The sequence below is a fragment of the Odocoileus virginianus genome, chromosome 5 (assembly GCF_023699985.2).
Source record: "Odocoileus virginianus isolate 20LAN1187 ecotype Illinois chromosome 5, Ovbor_1.2, whole genome shotgun sequence".
In the NCBI taxonomy this organism is placed as follows: domain Eukaryota; kingdom Metazoa; phylum Chordata; class Mammalia; order Artiodactyla; family Cervidae; genus Odocoileus; species Odocoileus virginianus.
The window spans coordinates 28,804,944-28,825,757 of record NC_069678.1 but is presented as its reverse complement, the minus strand read 5'-3'; the positions used below and the strand labels follow the sequence as shown (position 1 = coordinate 28,825,757).

At 37.9% G+C, this 20,814-nt stretch overlaps 1 protein-coding gene across 1 annotated transcript in view; it reads right to left on the bottom strand.

Moving 5' to 3' along the window:
• Positions 1-20,814, bottom strand: part of COL11A1 (collagen type XI alpha 1 chain) — a 214,344-nt gene that overhangs the window by 183,950 nt on the left and 9,580 nt on the right. Inside the window, exon 2 of the mRNA XM_020906100.2 lies at positions 134-301. Within this exon, the coding sequence (XP_020761759.2) occupies positions 134-301 (168 nt within the window). The remainder of the gene's footprint in view (positions 1-133; positions 302-20,814) is intronic.

Sequence of the window (20,814 nt, the reverse complement as noted above, 5' to 3'; positions counted from 1 at the left end):
GAAAAAAAATTCACTAGGTATTTTTCAAACTATTATGAAAAATCCCCCCATAATTGTGCATTATGTAGTATGATAAAAAGGAACAGTAAGAGTTACCAAAACAGCAGCAGTCGAAATAATGACAAGAACATACCTGAAAATAATTGTTTCGTTGGGGCACTAAGTTGTGCTTGCTTTGAAACTCTGTAAGCAGTATCTGAACCTTTTGAATTCTTCCTGTTTGTGCAAAAGCCCGTTGTTTTTGATATTCCCTCTGGAGAATTGTGAAAATCTAGAGCTTTTAGTACATCAACTGGAGCAGCTGAAAAATACGTTAAAAATAGGGAAAAGTAATTGAATAAATAATCTAATATAAAAATGAGTTATTTTTTAAACAGAGGCAATTGTAGTCCTACTTCGCAAATCTATGTATCACCTGCCATGCTTCCTTAACACAAAGCTGGGGGGCTGAGGAGTGGAGCGGAGCAGCAGCTAAAATATAAACTGTAACATTCTCAAACACAAAATATCTCAATCAGAAATCAAATTACGGAAAAGCAAAACATATTGAAAAGGCCAAAATTTGTACATATCCCATTAATTTCTAATAAATATGCTATATTCAACTATTCATAATTTAAACAGAGGTGATTGCAAACATTCAAATTCACAATGAATGTTATATATAAGCATTGTAAAATGTGCAGTTACTAAGCGATATTGAATGCCCAATGATAAGTTAAAAGCTGTTTAAAAGAATAGGTAACAAAATATAATGCCCTTGTTTTAAGTGCTTTCCTATCAAAGTCCCTGGAGATACTGAGGATTTTGTTTTTGGTGTTTTTTTTTTTTTTTTTCCTTTTTATGTAGCCTCGGGGTGCCTGGAATAGGCTGTTTGTTGGCAGAACCATAAATTTCCCAAATCCAATCCATTTCAGTTACCACCTGCTACTAACCTTAAACTTCCCCTTTCTAAGTGTAATCCTTTGGATAAACTTTATGTTTCAAATGGCATCATGGAATATAATTCACATACCATGCAATTTACCCACTCGAAGTATAAAATCTGTTCGTTGTGGTACATTGCGAAAAGCAAAGGAGAAAAGGAAACATATACCCATTTGAATGCAGAGTTCCAAAGAATAGCAAGGAGAGATAAGAAAGCCTTCCTCAGCGATCAATGCAAAGAAATAGATGAAAACAACAGAATGGGAAAGAATTGTGATCTCTTCAAGAAAATTAGAGATACCAATGGAACATTTCTTGCAAAGATGGGCTCAATAAGGACAGAAATGGTATGGACCTAACAGAAGCAGAAGATATTAAGAAGAGGTGGAAAGAGTACACAGAAGAACTATAAAAAAAAAAGGTCTTCACAACCCAGATAACCACAATGGTGTGATCACTCACCTAGAGCCAGACATCCTGGAATGTGCAGTAAAATGGGCCTTAGGAAACATCACGACAAAGTTAGTGAAGGTGATGGAATTCCAGTTGAGCTATTGCAAATACTAAAAGATTATGCTGTGAAAGTGCTGCACTCAATATGCCAGGAAATTTGGAAAACTCAGCAGTGGCCACAGGACTGGAAAAGGTCAGTTTTCATTACAATCCCAAAGAAAGGCAATGCCAAAGAGTGCTCAAACTACAGCACAATTGCACTCATCTCACACACTAGTAAAGTGATGCTCAAAATTCTCCAAACCAGGCTTCAGCAATACGTGAACCGTGAACTTCCAGATGTTCAAGCTCGTTTTAGAAAAGGCAGAGGAACCAGAGATCAAATTGCCAATATCTGCTGGATCATAGAAAAAGCAAGAGAGTTCCAGAAAAACATCTATTTCTGCTTTATTGACTATGCCAAAGCCTTTGACTGTGTGGATCACAATAAACTGTGGAAAATTCTAAAAGAGATGAGAATACCAGACCACCTGACCTGCCTCTTGAGAAACCTGTATGCAGGTCAGAAAGCAACAGTTAGAACTGGACATGGAACAACAGACTAGTTCCAAACAGGAAAAGGAGTGCGTCAAGGCTGTATATTGTCACCCTGCTTATTTAACTTATATGCAGAGTACATCATGAGAAACGCTGGGCTGGACGAAGCACAATCTGGAATCAAGATTGCTGGCAGAAATATCAATAACCTCAGATATACAGATGACACCACCCTTATGGCAGAAAGTGAAGAAAAACTAAAGAACCTCTTGATGAAAGTGAAAGAGGAGACTGAAAAAGTTGGCTTACAGCTCAACATTCAGAAGACTAAGATCATGGCATCCAGTCCCATCACTTCATGACAAATAGATGGGGAAACAGTGGAAACAGTGGCTGACTTTATTTTGGGGGGCTCCAAGATCACTGCAGATGGTGATTGCAGCCATGAAATTAAAAGACACTTACTCCTTGGAAGGAAAGTTATGACTAACCTAGACAGCATATTCAAAAGCAGAGACATTACTTTGTCAACAAAGGTCTGTCTAGTCAAGGCTATGGTTTTTCCAGTATTCATGTATGGATGTGAGAGTTGGACTATCAAGAAAGCTGAGTGCAGAAGAATTGATGCTTTTGAACTGTGGTGTTGGAGAAAACTCTTGAGAGTCCCTTGGACTGCAAGGAGATCCAACTAGTCCATCCTAAAGGAGATCAGTCCTGGGTGTTCATTGGAAGGACTGATGTTGAAGCTGAAACTCCAATACTTTGGCCAGCTGATGCAAAAGGCTGACTCATTTGAAAAGACCCTAATGCTGGGAAAGATTGAGGGCAGGAGGAGAAGGAGATGACAGAGGATGAGTTGGTTGGATGGCATCACTGACTCAATTTACATGAGTCTGGGTAAACTCTGGGAGTTGGTGATGGACAGGAAGGCCTGGCGTGCTGCGGTTCATTGGGTCATGAAGAGTTGGACACGATTGACCGACTGAACTGAACCAAACTGTGGTATATTATACTGATCTTCCCTGGTGGCTCAGTGGTAAAGAATCAGCCTGTCAATGCAGGAGACTTGGGTTTGATCCCTGGGTTGGGGAGATCCTCTGGAGAAGGAAATGGCAACTCATTCCAGTATTCTTGCCTGGGAAATCCCATGGACAGAGGAGACTGGTGGGCTACAGTCCATGGGATCACAAAAGAGCTGGACATGACTTAGAGACTAAACAAATTCTTATACTATTCATTCTTAAATTGTTGTAAAATATATACAACATAAATTTTTGTCATTTTAATCATTTTAAAGTGTACAATTTAATAACATAATTAAATTCACAATGTTATGCAATCATCAATACTATTTCCAAAACTTTTTCATTAGCCAAAACTGAATTGTTTAACCATTAAGCACCTCCTCTGCCCAGGCCCTGGTAACTGATAATTTGCTCTCCATTTCTATGAAGTTTGCTGTTCTAGAATTTTCAAATATGTGGCAGCATATAATATCTCTAAAAATGCTAAACATAGAAGTACCACATGACCAAACAATGCCATTCCTAGGTATATACTTAAGTGAATTGAAATTCAGAATTTAAATTCACAATGAATGTGAATGTTCATTGCAACATTATTCATAACAATGAAAAAGTGAAAACAAACCAAGTTCCCGGTCAATATGTGAACAGATTCACAAAATGTGATATATACATATAATAGAATGTGATTCAACCAGAAAAAGAATGAAGTTCTAATACATGCTACAAAATGGAACCTTTGAAACACAGTAGTGCATGAAATAAATCAGATATAAAAGGACAAATTATTTTTTAGACTCTTCAATTCCCTGGTCCACAACTAAATATTTACTTAATTCACTAAGCAAATCAAAAAATGATTCAGGTGGTGTAAGCATTGTTATAACAGACTTGTGGACTCTGTGGGAGAAGGCGAGGGTGGGATGTTTCAAGAGAACAGCATCGAAACATGTATATCTAGGGTGAAACAGATCACCAGCCTAGGTTGGATGTATGAGACAAGTGCTAGGGCCTGGTGCACTGGGAAGACCCAGAGGGATGGGGTGGAGAGGGAGGTGGGAGGGGGGACCGGGATGGGGAATACATGTAAATCCATGGCTAATTCATTTCAATGTATGACAAAAACCACTGCAATGTTGTAAAGTAATTAGCCTCCAACTAATAAAAATAAATGGAAAAAAAAAAAAAACAGACCTAGGAATCCATATTACTCAATATACTCATATTCATTGACTTTATATGTTTAATCAAAAATAATAAAAATAAATAATCAAAAATTTAAAAATTCATATAAGATTATATGTTGGCCAATCTATTACTGAGCATATATGAGACTGTAAGTATATAGATTTTATTTAATTAATTAGACTACAAATATTTAGATTCTACTTAAGGAGGCAGTAAACATGCCCCAATAATTATGTGGGAGGTAGTATCTATTGTTCTATAGAGATGTACACAGTATTCTTTCATTCAGAAGGAAAAGAGAGCAGGTTTGGTTGAAAGTGAGACCAATATTACTCATGTGAAAAGTTTCAGTTGTTAGTTAAAAAAAAATAGAATTGCCATCAAATTTCAAATACACTGGATTTTATAAGTACACCATTTGTGGAGGACTTAAAATGAAAATGGGGCTGCTTGTAAAACCAGTTAACAACATTACCATGATTTATCACACTACACAAAGTAGAGAGTGACCTGCAACAGAGTTGTGCTCTTTGAAAATTACAATTTCAATTAATATTTTTAGCATTAACCCATGTCAGTTATAGAATGTACGAATGGATGACTGAATGAATGCATAAGAAAACTGCATTTGGTCATTTCCTTAGTTAATTAAATTTTGGGGATATTAACTTCTATATGTACAATCATGTTGAATGAAGCTTTATATAATTTGTCGTTTATCTTATAAGAAATGTACTTCCCTTTAATAATAATGACCACCTATTTCATCAAACTTTCAAATGAAAATAACACATTAACCAGTAGAGTACACATTGTTCCAAATTATTAAAAAGAAAAAAAATATAATGGAAATCAGAATATTGAAGGATCAAATATAGCCCTCTTTAATTCAGCCTTGGAATATTTAAAAGAATAACATCCAATAACAATTTTGGCTAAGTCCTACTTTAAATGGGCACTTTTTAAGGCCAGTACAACACTTGACTATTTTTACTTTCTTCTTTTCTCTTACCATAAAACTAAGAAAATAATAACTATATTAGCTTCCATGTCCAAAGAACCTAACATGGGACAGTAACTGGATTAAACTCTTCCTAGGTTAACCCTCACAAGTTTTGCAGGACATGTGTTCTTATCCCTACCATGGATGAAGGAACTGACAACCAGAACACAAATTAAGGATACCCGTAAAGTTTGTGCGAAATCAAACATAGGTTCATTCCACTTCATTGCTATAGCCCATAAACAAACATACTGTGAAAAGAAACTTAAAACATAAATATATTAAAATCATCTTGAGCCAGTCCATTGATTCCTAAGGTTTATATTAGATTTAAATTAAACTCAGTTAATGCTTCATGGTATAAATTACTCTGAAGGAGACTGTTTCTAAAAGCACAGCATCCTATTTGCTTATTTTATCTTATCTTCTTGCACTAAAGCCATTAGCAAAGTTCATCCCAATAGGGTAAAGACTTCAGGATTGACATGAACACAGCTATGAAGGCTGTAGTTCTTTCCTGAAGAAAAGGGTGCAGCTTCACAGTCACAGTCTCAGCTGCACATCAGTAAATAATACATAAAATAGACCACAAGTCTCCTTCTCTCCAAACTATCTCTTAACAGGATGACCTTTTCCAACAGCACAGGTTTTGTCACATTTGATAGCTCCTACTTTGAAAGCAATGATAAAAATACCATCCTTCTACAGGATTCTATCTAAGGGCTCTATTTTTCAAGCCTGAACAAGCTTCTATGTAGAGACATATGATATGAAATAATAATTCACTCTAAAAATAGGGATATACAATAAAGATTGCAAATACTTTTTCTTAAAAAGTCATATAAAGTTACAAAAATGTAAAATTCAGTTAATCCAGTCTTAAAGGTGTTTCCTCTGAAGTAAACTAAGTAATAAATTAAGCTACTTACTTGCCTCATTTGATATCATAATTATAGCATTTAACAAATTCTCATAACATAGGTTCTATGGACTTACATATACACACATGCATAGATGGGAGAAAGGAGTTCACATTTTATTAACTGAACTTCAAATCTTTAAAGATTAAAAGCAGTAATTTATTATAGCTTAACTCGATACATCTAAAAAAAAGTATGATTTCAACGTTCAAAGAAATTCTTAAATGTCCTTAGTATTTTAATTGTTTCTATTTCACCAATTCTCATGGTACAGATCATGATTAGCATTTCAGATGTACCCAATCAGCATAATACTTTGTTCAATAATATTTTTCCTGTTTTTTAGTGTATACTTTTTTCTTTATTAAATGAGAAAATAAGATAGCAGACCCAGTGCATTACTACAATAGTCATTTAACAAGTTTCAATGACTTTTCTCATCTATCTGCATACCACAGGTTGAGTGAGCTTCCAAAATTCCCATGCCTTCAGTCACTTTGCTTAAATTTCTTCAGAGAACCCCACCAACTTCCAGATGGTTTGCACATACCTTGAATATAAAATCTTAATGATGTGGACACACCCACTTACTCTTCCAGTTCAATGCTACTGCATCTCCACCTTTTATCTCATTCCCCCTTAATGCCTTTCACATTCAGATTTCTCCCCATACTGAACTCAGACTTCACAGACTATTCACCATGTTTTTTTCTCCTGTTTTTGAGCTTTTATAAATCCTATTCTAAGGAAAAATTAGGATATAACTGATGTAGAGCCTCTTCCCAAAGAGATTCTCTAGTTGGGTTAGATGTACCTCTATCATAGTACTTTCTACTCTTGGTTTTAATTATTTGCCTACACTTATATATTTGGAGGAAGCAGAAGCTGGAATCAAGATTGCCGGGAGAAATATCAATAACCTCAGATATGCAGATGGCACCACCCTTATGGCAGAAAGTGAAGAAAAACTAAAGAACCTCTTGATGAAAGTAAAAGAGGAGACTGAAAAAGTTGGCTTACAGCTCAACATTCAGGAAACTAACATCATGGCATCCAGTCCCATCACTTCATGGCAAATAGATGGGGAAACAGTGGAAAAAGTGGCTGACTTTATTTTTCTGGGCTCCAAAATCACTGCAGATGGTGACTGCAACCATGAAATTAAAAGACGCTTACTCCTTGGAAGAAAAGCTATGACCAACCTAGATAGCATATTCAAAAGCAGAGACATTACTTTGTCAACAAAGGTACATCTAGTCAAAGCTATGGTTTTTCCAGTAGTCATGTATGGATATGAGAGTTGGACTATAAAGAAAGTTGAGTGATGAAGAATTGATGTTTTTGAACTGTGGTGTTGGAGAAGACTCTTGAGAGTCCCTTGGACTGCAAGGAGATCCAACCAGTCCATCCTAAAGGAGATCAGTACTGGGTGTTCATTGGAAGGACTGATGTTGAAGCTGAAACTCCAATACTTTGGCCACCTGATGCGAAGAGATGACTCATCTGAAAAGACCCTGATGCTAGGAAAGATTGAGGGCAGGAGGAGAAGGGGACAACAGAGGATGAGTTGGTTGAATGGCATCACCGACTCAGTGGACAAGGGTTTGGGTGGACTCCGGGGGTTGGTGATGGACAGGGAGGCCTGGCATGCTGCAGTTCATGGATTCGCAGAGTCAGACATGACTGAGCAACTGAACTGAACTGATTTGCCTACTGGGCTTCCCAGGTGGCACTAGTGGTAAAGAATCTGCCTGCCAATGCAGGAAATCTAAGAGACCCAAATTTGATCCCTGGATTGGGAAGATTCCCCTGGAAGAGGAAATGGCAACCTACTCCAGTATTCTTGCCTGGAGAATCCCGTGGACAGAGGAGCCTGGTGGGCTACAGTCCATAGGGTCTGACATGACTGAGCAACAGAGGACACACACATTTGCCTATTACTTACTTGCCTGCCCTTTTCCAAAACTGGAAGAGAACAAGTATACATACATACACATACACAAACACACGTGTACTATATAAAATATTGTATAATGTAAAACACATTAATGTGAAACATATAGAAGCAACTTCCTCTGAAGCCCACAGGGCTTTTTTGTCTTGAAACAAAAATTTGTGAGGGCCTAGTATGTCTTTATTGACTATGCCAAAGCCTTTGACTATGTGGATCACAATAAACTGTGGAACTTTCTGAAAGAGATGGGAATACCAGACCACCTGACCTGCCTCTTGAGAAACCGATATGCAGGTCAGGAAGCAACAGTTAGAACAGGACATGGAACAACAGACTGGTTCCAAATAGGAAAAGGAGTGCGTCAAGGCTGTATATTGTCACCCTACTTATTTAACTTATATGCAGGGTACATCATGAGAAACTCTGGGCTGGAAGAAGCACAAGCTGGAATCAAGATTGGTGGGAGAAATACCAATAACCTCAGATATGCAGATGACACCACCCTTATGGCAGAAAGTGAAGAAGAACTAAAAAGCCTCTTGATGAAAGTGAAAGAGCAGAGTGAAAAAGCTGGCTTACAGCTCAACATTCAGAAAACTAAGATCATTGCATCTGGTCCCATCACTTCATGACAAATAGATGGGGAAAAGTGGAAACAGTGTCAGACTTTGTTTTGGGGGGCTCCAAGATCACTGCAGATGGTGATTGCAGCCATGAAATGAAAAGATGCTTACTCCTTGGTAGAAAAGCTATGACCAACCTAGATAGCATATTAAAAATCAGAGACATTACTTTGTCAACAAAGATCCGTCTAGTCAAGGCTATGGTTTTTCCAGTGGTCATGTATGGATGTGACAGTTGGACTATGAAGAAAGCTGAGCACCGAAGAATTGATGCTTTTGAACTGTGGTGTTGGAGAAGACTCTTGAGAGTCCCTTGGACTACAAGGAGATCCAACCAGTCCATCCTAAAGGAGATCAGTCCTGGGTGTTCATTGGAAGGACTGATGCTGAAGCTGAAACTCCAATACTTTGGCCACCTGATATGAAGAGTTGACTCACTGAAAAAGACCCTGATGCTGGGAAGGATTGGGGGTAGGAGGAGAAGGGGATGACGGAGGATGAGATGGCTGGATGGTATCAGTGACTTGAGTGAACTCCGGGAGTTGGTGATGGACAGGGAGGCCTGGCGTGCTGCGATTCATGGGGTCGCAAAGAGTCGGACACGACTGAGCCACTGAACTGAATTGAACTGAGTATGTCTTTCCTCTTGTGTTCTGTTGATCTCTTTAACACCTCCACTCATCCATTAGACTATCCCAGGTCTTTATTCCTTCCTCCTTGGTTCCACCAATGTCTGCTCAGATTACTGTTCTAAGGTCACACAAATGCTTTGACTGTTTAGTCTGTAATCCCTCCTTTTTCTTCACATACTCCCTTGAGCAGTAAGTAGTCCATAGCAGCATTGCAGTGTTGGGGCACCAGGCTGGTTTGAATCCCACCTCCGGCACTTAGCATCTGTATTGTTTGGACATAATACTTTACTGCTTTGGACCTCAGTTTCAACACCTATAAAATGAGAATAATAAAAATATCTACCTGAAACAGCTTTTGTGAGAACTGACTTGATAAAGTAATACTAGGAAAGCTATGCTTCTGTATTAAGACCTCCTTGCTGCCTATTTTTCTTTGGTACATGAAATAAGAATGCTTTTAGATAGTTGAAAATAAAAGAAGCTTAATATTTCATGACACATGGAAATTACATGAAATTTAAATTTGTGTCCATAAGTATGGTTTATATTGTTCATACAGCTACAGCTATTCATTAACTTATTGTCTATAACTGCTTGTGCACTACAAGGACAGACCTTTGTAGCTGACAGACACTGGGTGGCCCACAAAAGCTAAAATATCTGCCATGTGATCCTTTTAAGCGGAGTCTTGAATAGATTCATCAATGAAGAGGAAGAAACTGAAATATCAAATATGACAGCACAGATACAAGACAGCACAGAGTTCAGAAAAATGGAGTTCTTCTTGTCTTGACAAGACATCAACACTGAATAAATTTAGGTGTTCAAAGTCTCCCTGGGGGCATCTCGGCTTCTGAGGTCTTCTTGAGAAAAATCACATCACCACCATGAAAATGCACAAGCACAAACTCCAAGTGAGGCATCTACACTAATTCCTACCTGCTTCCTCAACCCCAAATTTTATGCTCTGGCTGAAATAAACTTCTCTCAAGTTCCTAAAATTTACTGTACTCTGTTTGTTGAAGATTCTTTTTTCAATCCTTCATCAATTGACTAAGGATAGTTAAGTTTTTTTTTTTTTTTTTCTTTTTCAACCCTATCAGTAGAATTTCCTGGAGAGTTTTAAAACATATAGATGTATGGGTCCAACTCCAGAACTAACATCTAGAATGACAGAGTGGGGAGTGGGGAGGGTGCCCAGGCATTTATACATTTTAAAGTTTCCCAAATGAGCCTAATGTGTAGCTGGGCAGTGAACTCAGACCTAATCAATCTTTTGGTATCAACCTAAACATGATTTTCTTCAGGAAATTGTTTCTTATCTACCCCAAGGCTGGCTTATATGACCCTTTCATAGGATCTCAAGTTCCCTTGGATAGCTCCACCCTCTATTCTGTTCTTTTGCTTAATTATCTATTTTCACTCTAGGTTGTGAAGGCTCAGTCACAGTGTATGTCTAAATTATAGCCTTAATTTCCTTAATTAGGTGGTCTTGATTGCCACCTAATTTCTCTCTCTCTGCTAAACTTGTAATTTACTGGTTAATATCTCCCTCCCTGTAGATCATAAATCCCCTGACAACAAACATCAGCACTATGGGTGTTCACTGTAATATTCATAAATAACATAGTACTTAACACATAGTAAATAAAAAATAGAAATATGGTTAATAAGTGAATGAGCAAATGAGCAGCCACATTCTGTCCCAGAGCTGAAGTTTCTTTCTTATCAGAAGAAATAAGAAGAGGGTTGAAAGTAGCCTTTACTAACAGCACCTTGAAGAGCTTGACAAACCTGGCTGTTTCCATTTGATTCACGTATGGCAAGAACACAGGTGTGAAGTAATCTCACTAAAGAATGCTTCCCCACTCTAGGGACTCCCTTATTCTCACCTTGTACCTCACATCACAGGCCAGAAATGAAGCATATCCTTATAGAGAGAAATAAAAATAAAATAAGACATAGGAAGTGATATCAGCCATCTACCACCCAATCATGAAATTCTTTGATGCTCAATTAAAAAAAATAAAAACAACAGAAGAGCTATTTTGTTTATGTGGTAGTGGGGGGCAGGACTGGCAAAAGATAAAAATAAGAGAGAAGTGACTATTCATTATAATTTAACTATTACCAACATCCTGTTGTTTTTAAAAATCATAAAAGTCCTTAATAAATAATATAAAATGTAAGATATGATAAGTGAAAGGGCAGCAGTTAATAACAATTCCAGCAGTTGGGATAGCCCTACTTCCAACACAAGTTTGGTATTATTATTTGCATAACTTCGAATAAGCTGCTTATCCTTCTTAGACTTAGTTTCTTCAACTTAACCAAGTTCTGATAATTAAATGAGAAATGGAATTTTAAATTCTTGGAGAATAGTGTCTAAGTACTCGATAAAAACAATACCTAAAAACATGATATTGTCAAAAATTCAACCTTTCTGAACATCCAATAGTCCCAACGAGTGCCACCGGAGTTTCCACAGGTCTATAATTCACTTGATTCCTCGTATTCATTTCCTCTGACTGCCTTGGGAAATCTCCTAACAGTTGAGTATAAGACTGAACAGTTTTTATCTCTAAAACTGTTTTTTAGCTTTTTAGTTTTTTTTCCTTAAATCTCTAAAGATCCATTGGATATCGTCCATGAAAAGTATGCAATGCTTAGCAATCTCTCCAGCATGTTTTTATGTTATTCTAGGGACAAACAACCCCAGGAGGCTTCCTGAAACTGACAGCTTAAGCTGTCAAGTTCATTGTCCCATTACCACACTGCAACACAACTTGACATTAAAGCACTGATATCATTGAAATTGTCTTCTTTTCAATAATTTTGTCTTTGCATCACATAGACATTAATATAACTCTAGATTAACCCTAATGTGTTATTAGAAGATTTTAAAAAACTAATATTTTAGTGTCTGACCTCTGATGCTATTACTTTATTTATTTCAAACCCACACATGCCACACACCAATCTTGTATTATAAACTAACATGAAGATTAGATAACAAAACATATCAACCTAGATTATTCCATATTTAAAAAGGTATGGAAGTTTATCTTTAAATGCCTATATGGCACAAGTAGGCTTTCCAGGTGGCACTAGTGGTAAAGAACTCACCTGCCAATGCAGGAGAATAAGAGATGAGGGTTCAATCCCTGCATCAGGAAGATTCTCTGGAGGAGGGAATGGCAACCCAATCCAGTATTCCTGCCTGAAGAATCCCATGGACAGAGGAGCCATGAGGCAGGGGTTGTGGGGGGTAGGGGGGTATCGCAAAGAGTCAGACGTGACTGAAGTGACATAGCATGGCAAAAATAAAGTCAATATAAGTCACACACATGCTTTAAGTCTCTACACAATTCTTTTTGGCTTAAACTACCAGACTTTTTGTCTATGTTATGCAATCGAATCATTGTGTTCCAAAAAAATTAAAAAAGTGCAAATGGGAGAAATAAAAGTCTTGGATACATTAGCAAACTTTAAGTATATAAGATTATAGTTGTGCAGCTTACATTAAAAAATCCTAGGTATGGGAAACATACCTAGGTTTGTATGTTTGTATTATAGAAACATGGGTTCTATAATAAACTTAAATGTTTTGCCATTTAAGCCTATGTTTAGAGAATATAGGAAAAAAAGAATGAAATAAATACAAACATCTCAAGACTCAAGTTTTGGAGAAGCAGTGTCTTATGCTTCTTGGAAAAAACAAGCAAAGAATAGCATCAAATCGAGGATGACATAGACAAAGACAATATAAAATGGGAGCCTAGAGTTTTAGGAATTTTATACTTAATTTAATCAAATCAAACACCTAACAAACCTATTGGTACTACCATTTCAGAAGATAAGAACTCAATGATCAACTGTAAATGTACTTTCTTATAACTTTGTAAAAATACTAGTTTTTTGTTTTTGTTTTAATCAGTTACAGAGTAAAATTCAAAACTGGAAAGGCCAGGGAAAAAATATATAGTAAAGTATTCTGAGTAGAACTAATGGAAAAATATGATTCCCATCAAAATCGATTGCATTCATGTCCCACTGGTCACAATTTATTCTAATTCTGTCCTATTTAGTGGTTAAGAGAAATCCATAAAACACAGAATCCCAGATATATTGTTGATTAGGAACAATAAATGGGCTTCCTAGTGGTAAAGAACCAATTGCCAATGCAAGAGATATAAGAGACGCCATTTCGATCCCTGGATTGGGATGATCCCCTGGAGGAGGGCATGGCAACCCACTCCAGTATTCTTGCCTGAAGAATCCCAGGGACAGAGCAGCATGGCAGGCCAAGTCTGTAGGTTCGCATAGAGTCGGACACGACTGAAGCAATTTAGCACACACAGGAACAATAAATAAATTTAACTTGAATAGCAACATATGTTTACATTTTCTTGATAATTCCTACTCTGGAATTGATTTCTAGGTCTTCAGTGGGAAACATCTCTCCTCTACTTTCTAGGTAACTACAAGTCCTGCATCATTGCTCTATTAAACCAGTAAAACAAAGCACAAACCTCCATTACAATTACTACACAACTACAACTCTCAAGACAACTGAATCAATGTGCACAGTATCTAGCCAATAAGTAAAATGTTCTACTAAGTGGAATTTGATTGCTATATTGACTATATCTAAAAGGGTCAAATGAAATGAAAAACATGGAAATTATTTGGATAAATATGGCCTAGAAGGTGTCCAAATAATATTTGTACTGCAAAGTTATCTAATTCTACATTTTATATAAAGCCTTAAAATAAAATCTCAACCCTTAATTTAAATGTCATTACTTTTTTATAAATGACAAATATTTGAGGAGAACTAAGGAGAAAAATCCCCTTTGTGGATCACTGCTTTGACATGGCAAAAGGGCTTGCAAAACTCAAAGAGCCATGCTGGGTAGGTCTACCCAAGATGGACAAGTCATAGTAGAGAGTTCTGACAAAACATGATGCACTGGAGGATGGAATGAAAACCACCTCAGTATACTTGCCATGGGAACCTCATAAACTGTATAAAAGGACAAAAAGATATGACACTGAAAGACGAGTCCCCCAGGTCGGAAGGTGTCCAATATGCTACTGGGGAAAAGTGGAGAATTATTAATAGCCTCAGAAAAAAAGAAGTGACTGTGCCAAAGTGGAAGTGACACTCAGTTGTGGATGTGTCTGGTGATGAAAGTAAAATCTGATGCTGCAAAGAACAGTATTGCATAGAAACCTGGAATGTTAGGTCCATGAATAAAGGTAAACATTGACATCTTAGCAATCAGTGAACTAAAATAGAGAATGGGCAAATTTAATTCAGATGACCATTATATCTACTACTGTGGGCAAGAATCCCATAGAAGAAAGGGAGTAGCCATCATGGTCAACAGAGAGCCAAAACGTGGTACTTGGTGCAACCTCAAAAATGACAGATGATCTCGGTTTGTTCCCACAGCAAATCATTCAGCATCACAGTAATCCAGGCCTATGCCCCTACCACCGGTACTGAAGAAGCTGAAGTTGATCAGTTCTGTGAAGAACTAAACCTCCTAGAACTAACGCAGGCAAAAAATGATGCTCTATTCATCACTGGGGATTAGAATGCAAAAGTAGGAAATCAAGATATACCTGGAGTAACAGGCAAGTTTGGCCTTGGAAAACAAAATGAAGCAGGGCAAAGGATAACTGAATTCTGCGAAGAGAATCCACTGGTGATAGCAAATATCCTTTTTTGACAACACAAGAAAAGACTTTACACATGAACATCACCAAACAGTCAATACCAAAATCAAATTGATTACATTCTTTGTAGCCAAAAAAGGAGAAGCTGTATACAGTCAGCAAAAACAAGATCTGGAACTGACTGTGGCTCAGATAATCAGCATCTCATAGAAAAATTCAGGCTTAAACTAAAGAAAGTAAGGAAAACCACTAGGCAATCCAGGTACAACTTAAATCAAATCCCCTATGAATATGCAGTGGAAGTAACGAATAGAGTGAAGGGATTAGATCTAGTTAACGGTGTGCCTGAAGAACTACAGATGGAAGTCGGTAACATTGTACAGGAGGCAGTGAACAAAACCGTTGCAAAAAACAGAAAAGAAGGTAAAGTGGTTATCTGAGGAGGCTTCACAAATGACTGAAGAAAGAAGAGAAGCGAAAAGCAACAGAGAAAGGGAAGGATACATCCAACTAAATGCTGAGTTCCAAAGAAAAGCATGCAGAGACAAGAAGGACCTCTTCAATGAACAGTGCATAAAACTAGAAGAAAACAACAGAAGGGGAAAGACTAAAAATCTCTCCAGGAAAATTGGAAATATCAAGTGAACATTGTGCCCAAGGATGGGCACAATAAAGGACAGAAATGGTAGAGACCTAGGAGACACAAGAGATCAAGAGGAGATGGAAAGACTACACAGAAGAACTGTACAAGAAGGATCGCAATGAACCTTGTACTACAATGGTGTAGTCACCCAGAGCCACACATTCTGGAGTGCGAAGTCAAGTTGGTCTTAGAAACCACTGCTGTTAATAAAGCTAGTGGATGAAATGGAATTCCAACAGAGCTATTCAAAACCCTAAAGGATGATGCCATCAAGGTGTTGTATTCAATATGTCAGCAAATTTGGAAGTTTCAGTAGTGGCCACAGAACTGGAAAAGGTCAGTCCTCGTCCAATTCCCAGGAAGGGTAGGACTAAAGAATGTGCTGACCATCAGACAATTGCACTCATCTCCCATGCTACTAAGGTCATGTTTAAAATCTTGCACACTAGGCTTCAGCATTCTGCAAACCCAGAACTTCCAGATGTCCAAGCTGGGCTTAGAAAAGGAAGAGGAACCAGAGACCAAATTGCCAGCATTTGCTGGATCACAGAGAAAGCAAGGGAATTCCAGAAAAAAACATCTGCCTCTGTTTCACTGACTACTCTAAAACCTTTGACTATATGGATCATAAAAAAAAAAAAAAAAAACTGTGGAAAGCTCTTAAAGAGATGGGAATACGGGACCATCTTACCTTCCCCCTGAGAAACCTGCATGTGGGTCAAGAAGCAACGGTTAGAACCCAGTATGGAAAAATTCATTGGTTCAAGACTGAGAACGGAGTACAACAGGGTGTGTGCTGTTACCCTGTTTGTTTAACCTATACGCTGAGCACATCATGAGAAATGCCAGGCTGGATGACTTACAAGCCAGAATCAAGATAGGCCGGACAAACATCAACAGACTCAGATATGCAGATGATACCACTCTAATGGCAGAAAGCGAAGAGGAAATAAAGAGCCTCTTAATGATGGTGAGGAGGAAAGTGAAAAAGCCAACTTAAAACTAAATATTAAAAGAAAACTAAGATCATGGCATCTGACCCCATTACTTCACGGCAAATAGAAGGGGAAAAGGTGGAAGTAGTGACAGATTTCCTCTTCTTGGGTTCTAAAATCACTGCAGATGGTGACTGCAGCCATGAAATCAGAAGACAATTGCTTCTAGGCAGGAAACCTGTGAGAAACTAGACAGTGTATTGAAAAGCAGAGACACTATTCTGCCGACAAAGATCTGTATTGTCCCAGTGTCACATACAGTTTTGACAGCTGGGTCATAAAGAAGACAGAACGCCAAAGAATTGATGCCTTTGTAATGTGGTGCTGGAGAAGACTTCTGAAAGCTCCTTTCAGACAGCAAGAAGATAGCAAGAAGATCAAACCTGTGAATTTTAAGGTAAATCAACCCTGAATACTCCTTAGAAGAACTGATGCTGAAGCTGAAGCTCCAGTATTTTGGTCATCTGATGCAAACAGCCAACTCACTGGAAAAGTTCCTGATGCTAGGAAAGATTGAGGGCAAAAGGAGAGGAGGGCATCAGAGGATGAGATGGCTGGATGGCATCACTGATGCAATGGACATGAACTGGGGCAAATTCGGGAGAGGGTGAGGAACAGGAGGCCTGGCATGCCGCAGTCCATGGGGTCTCAAAGAGTCAGGGCAACTGAAAACAATAAAGGAGAAAAATAAATCAGTGAATGAATATAAGAAGGGTTAGGGTGATATGGATTTTAATATATGTAAGACAGGAAAAGCCTCAATAATATAAGGTTTGAGTAAATTCGGAAAAGGCATAAGCTCTTCCTCTACTTTAATATTTTTATGCAGTGGCATTGTAAGCAAAGGGACTAGCAAGTGCAAAGAACTTGAAGTAGAAGCTGACCTAAGACATTGAGGGAAATGCAAGGAGACAAATATGCCTGCAGCCAAGGAAATACAGGGATATAAGAGATGAGGTCAGAGAAGTAACAATGAGGGCATGTTGAAGGCAGTTTGTAGAGGTCCTGTGGGATATTCAAGGAGTTTAGATTTAATTATAAATGAAATGGAAAACCAGTGAAAGTTAAAGAGAGAGAAAGAACATCAGCTAACTAATTTTCAGAAGACTATGACTGCTATGTTAACAGACTAGGGGCACTGGAGTAGAATTAGACTCAGAGAAGGAGCAATTGCAATCTTCTAGATGTCAAATTCTGTTGATACTGTTTTCTCGGGCTGAGAGATGAAGTACTTTGTGATATTATGGATATATTCTGAAGACAGCAGGCCAGAGTGGAGGATGAGAGAAAAGGAGTCAAAGGGGACACCAAAGTTTTTAGTTCAAACATCATGATTGATTGTGTTGCCACTAACTGAGACAAGGAAGACTGTGATGAATGGACTTTAGGGCTGGAGTTCTGAAATTCAGTTTTGGGCGTGCTAATTTTGAGATGACTTAGTAAATCCCACTGGAAACAGCTGAATAGGCAGTTGAATGAGTTTAGGAGTCTGAAGTTTAGGGGAAGTTCAAGGGTAAGGTACCTGGTGGCTCAGACGGTAAAAGCGTCTGCCTACAATGAGAGAGACCCAGGTTCAATCCCTGGGTTAGGAAGATTCCCCTGGAGAAGGAAATGGCAAACCACTGCAGTACTCTTGCCTGGAAAATCCCATGGATGGAGGAGCCTGGTAGGCTACAGTTCATGGGGTCGCTGTCGCAAAGAGTCGGACGCAACTGAGTGACTTCGCTTTCAGAGGAAAGGTCTAGAGTAGTAAAAATAAAACTTTGGGAGTTGACAGACTATCAATGTCATTTTAAACTATAACTAAATTAATGATATATTTTTTAAACTCTATTTGATATAACTTTCCCTGAAAGAAATCATTACAAGTTAAAAATGCTTATAATAAGTAACTTATTCCCAGCTAAATAAAACAGAGGTTTTGGTCCAACATATTAATCTTCAGAAACAAAAATCACTATTTACACTTTATGTTCTAAAACATGCTATAATTTGGTTAATAACAAGAACAACCACATTGTAAGGTTTAAAAATATTAGGCTACTTTGTCTCATAACAGACTTTATAAATGTGTACATGGTTGTTTATCATACTCCTTTATAAAATAGGAAGATTATTTATTCATTCATTTTTCAACTTTATCATGACCATAACTCCATATCAACTATGACTCAACTGAACTAATTACCACTGAGAATGTCAGGTCACCTTACAGTGGATTAAATAACCCAGAAAAAAGCTGCATTGCTCTACTTCCCAGGTTATTTGTCAGAGAATCCAATGGTTGCAATCAATTGGAACCACCTAGTCATGTACAGATATGAGAATATGTGCTGACCATACCAACTTGGCAGCCTCTCTGTACCTTTAAAGTAGTCATATCATTCCATTCTATGCAGAAAAGCATACCTTTATGGTCTTGTGTTACGTGGTCCCTGCCCACACCCTCCACTGCAGCACTCTCCTGGTAACACACCTACTCCATGAGAATGGAGCCTGACCTACCATCTTTGTAGTCCTGACACCTAACACAGTGACTGCACAAAGAAGGGGATCATTTAATTTTCTCAGTTATTAAACAACTTTAATCCTGAACTTTCTCATATCATAAAAAGCATTACATACTGAAAGTTGAAAGCAGAAATAAAGTCATAACTTTGAGAATGGTAACAGAAGAACAAATACCAGTTGAAAGTGTAATATTTGAAAAGTATGGCATTTCTGATTTTGTTGTTGTTGTTCAGTCTCTAGTCATGTCTGACTCTTTGCAACCCCATGGACTGCAGCATGCTAGACTTCCCTGTCATTCAGAATTCCCTGTCATTCAATATCTCCCGGAGTGTGTTCAAACTCACATCCATTGAATTGGTGATTCTGTCCAACCATCTCATTCTCTGTGGCCCACTTCTCCTCCTGTCCTCTATCTTTCCCAGCATCAGGGTCTTTTCCAATGAATCGGCTCTTCACATCAGGTGGGCAAAGTATTGGAGTTTCAGCTTCAGCATCAGTTCTTCCAATGAATACTCAGGACTAAGTTCCTTTAGGATATAGTGGTTGGATCTCCTTGCAGTCCAAGGGACATTCAAGAGTCTTCTCCAACACTACAGTTTAAAAGTATTGATTTTTCGGTGTTCAGCCTTTCTTATGGTCCAACTCTCACATCCATATGTGACTACTGGAAAAACCATAGCTTTGACTATAGGGAACTTTGTGGGCAAAGTGATGTCTCTTCTTTTTAATATGCTGTCCAGGTTCATCAATGTCATTTAATTTCATGGCTGCTGTCACCATCCGCAGTGATTTTGGAGCCCAAGAAAATAAAGTTTGATTTATAAGTGGTCAAATCTATTGAAAGTGAAAATCACTCAGTCATGTCCAACTCTTTGTGACCCCATGGACTGTAGCCTGCAGGCTTCTCTGTCCAGTGGAATTCTCCAGGCAAGAATAATGGAGTGAATTGCCATTCCCTCTTCCAGGGGATCGTCCCAAGACCCAAGGATCGAACCCAGGTCTCCTGCATTGCAGGCAGATTCTTTACTAGCTGAGCCACCAGGGAAGCCCAAAGCTATTAAAATATGCTTATTATAAAACTAAAATTATATTTCATTATAATAATTTGACTTTAAGTTGAGAAGAAAAATACTTATTGGCATTTAGTTTGTTACATCCTATGAAGAGGATTTTCTTTGAAAAGCATTATCAATATCATGATCAGTTGATCTACTTATATTATTTTATGCAGAACCACTTCTGTCTGACAATAAAGTATATATCAGAAGATTTGCACATAGCAGATAAATAATCTTTCACTGACTTCCAGTACCCTGTTATACAAACTAGGCACATCCTCATTTTTATATACATTTATTTCCTATTTCAGAAGGTTCATGAATCCTTGGTTGTGCATCAAAAGTATATGTAGAGCCTTATAAAGCAGCTATGCTTGGATTCTGTACAAAATCTACTCAATCAATATCCACAGAGATGGGACTGGAAATGATTGTGATATCAAGCCAGAATTGAGTACTCCTGTCCTCTTGACTTTAATAAAAATGTTTTACTTATAAGTTCATTAATTCACTCAATGAATGTTTACTGGCCACCTATTTACTCCAGGTATAGTGCTAGATGCATTCTATGATAAGGTTTCTGTGCTTTGGATGCTATACAAGGTCAACTATCCTAGTCTTCATGGTTACGAAGAGGTATTCCTAGGGGAGATAATAACT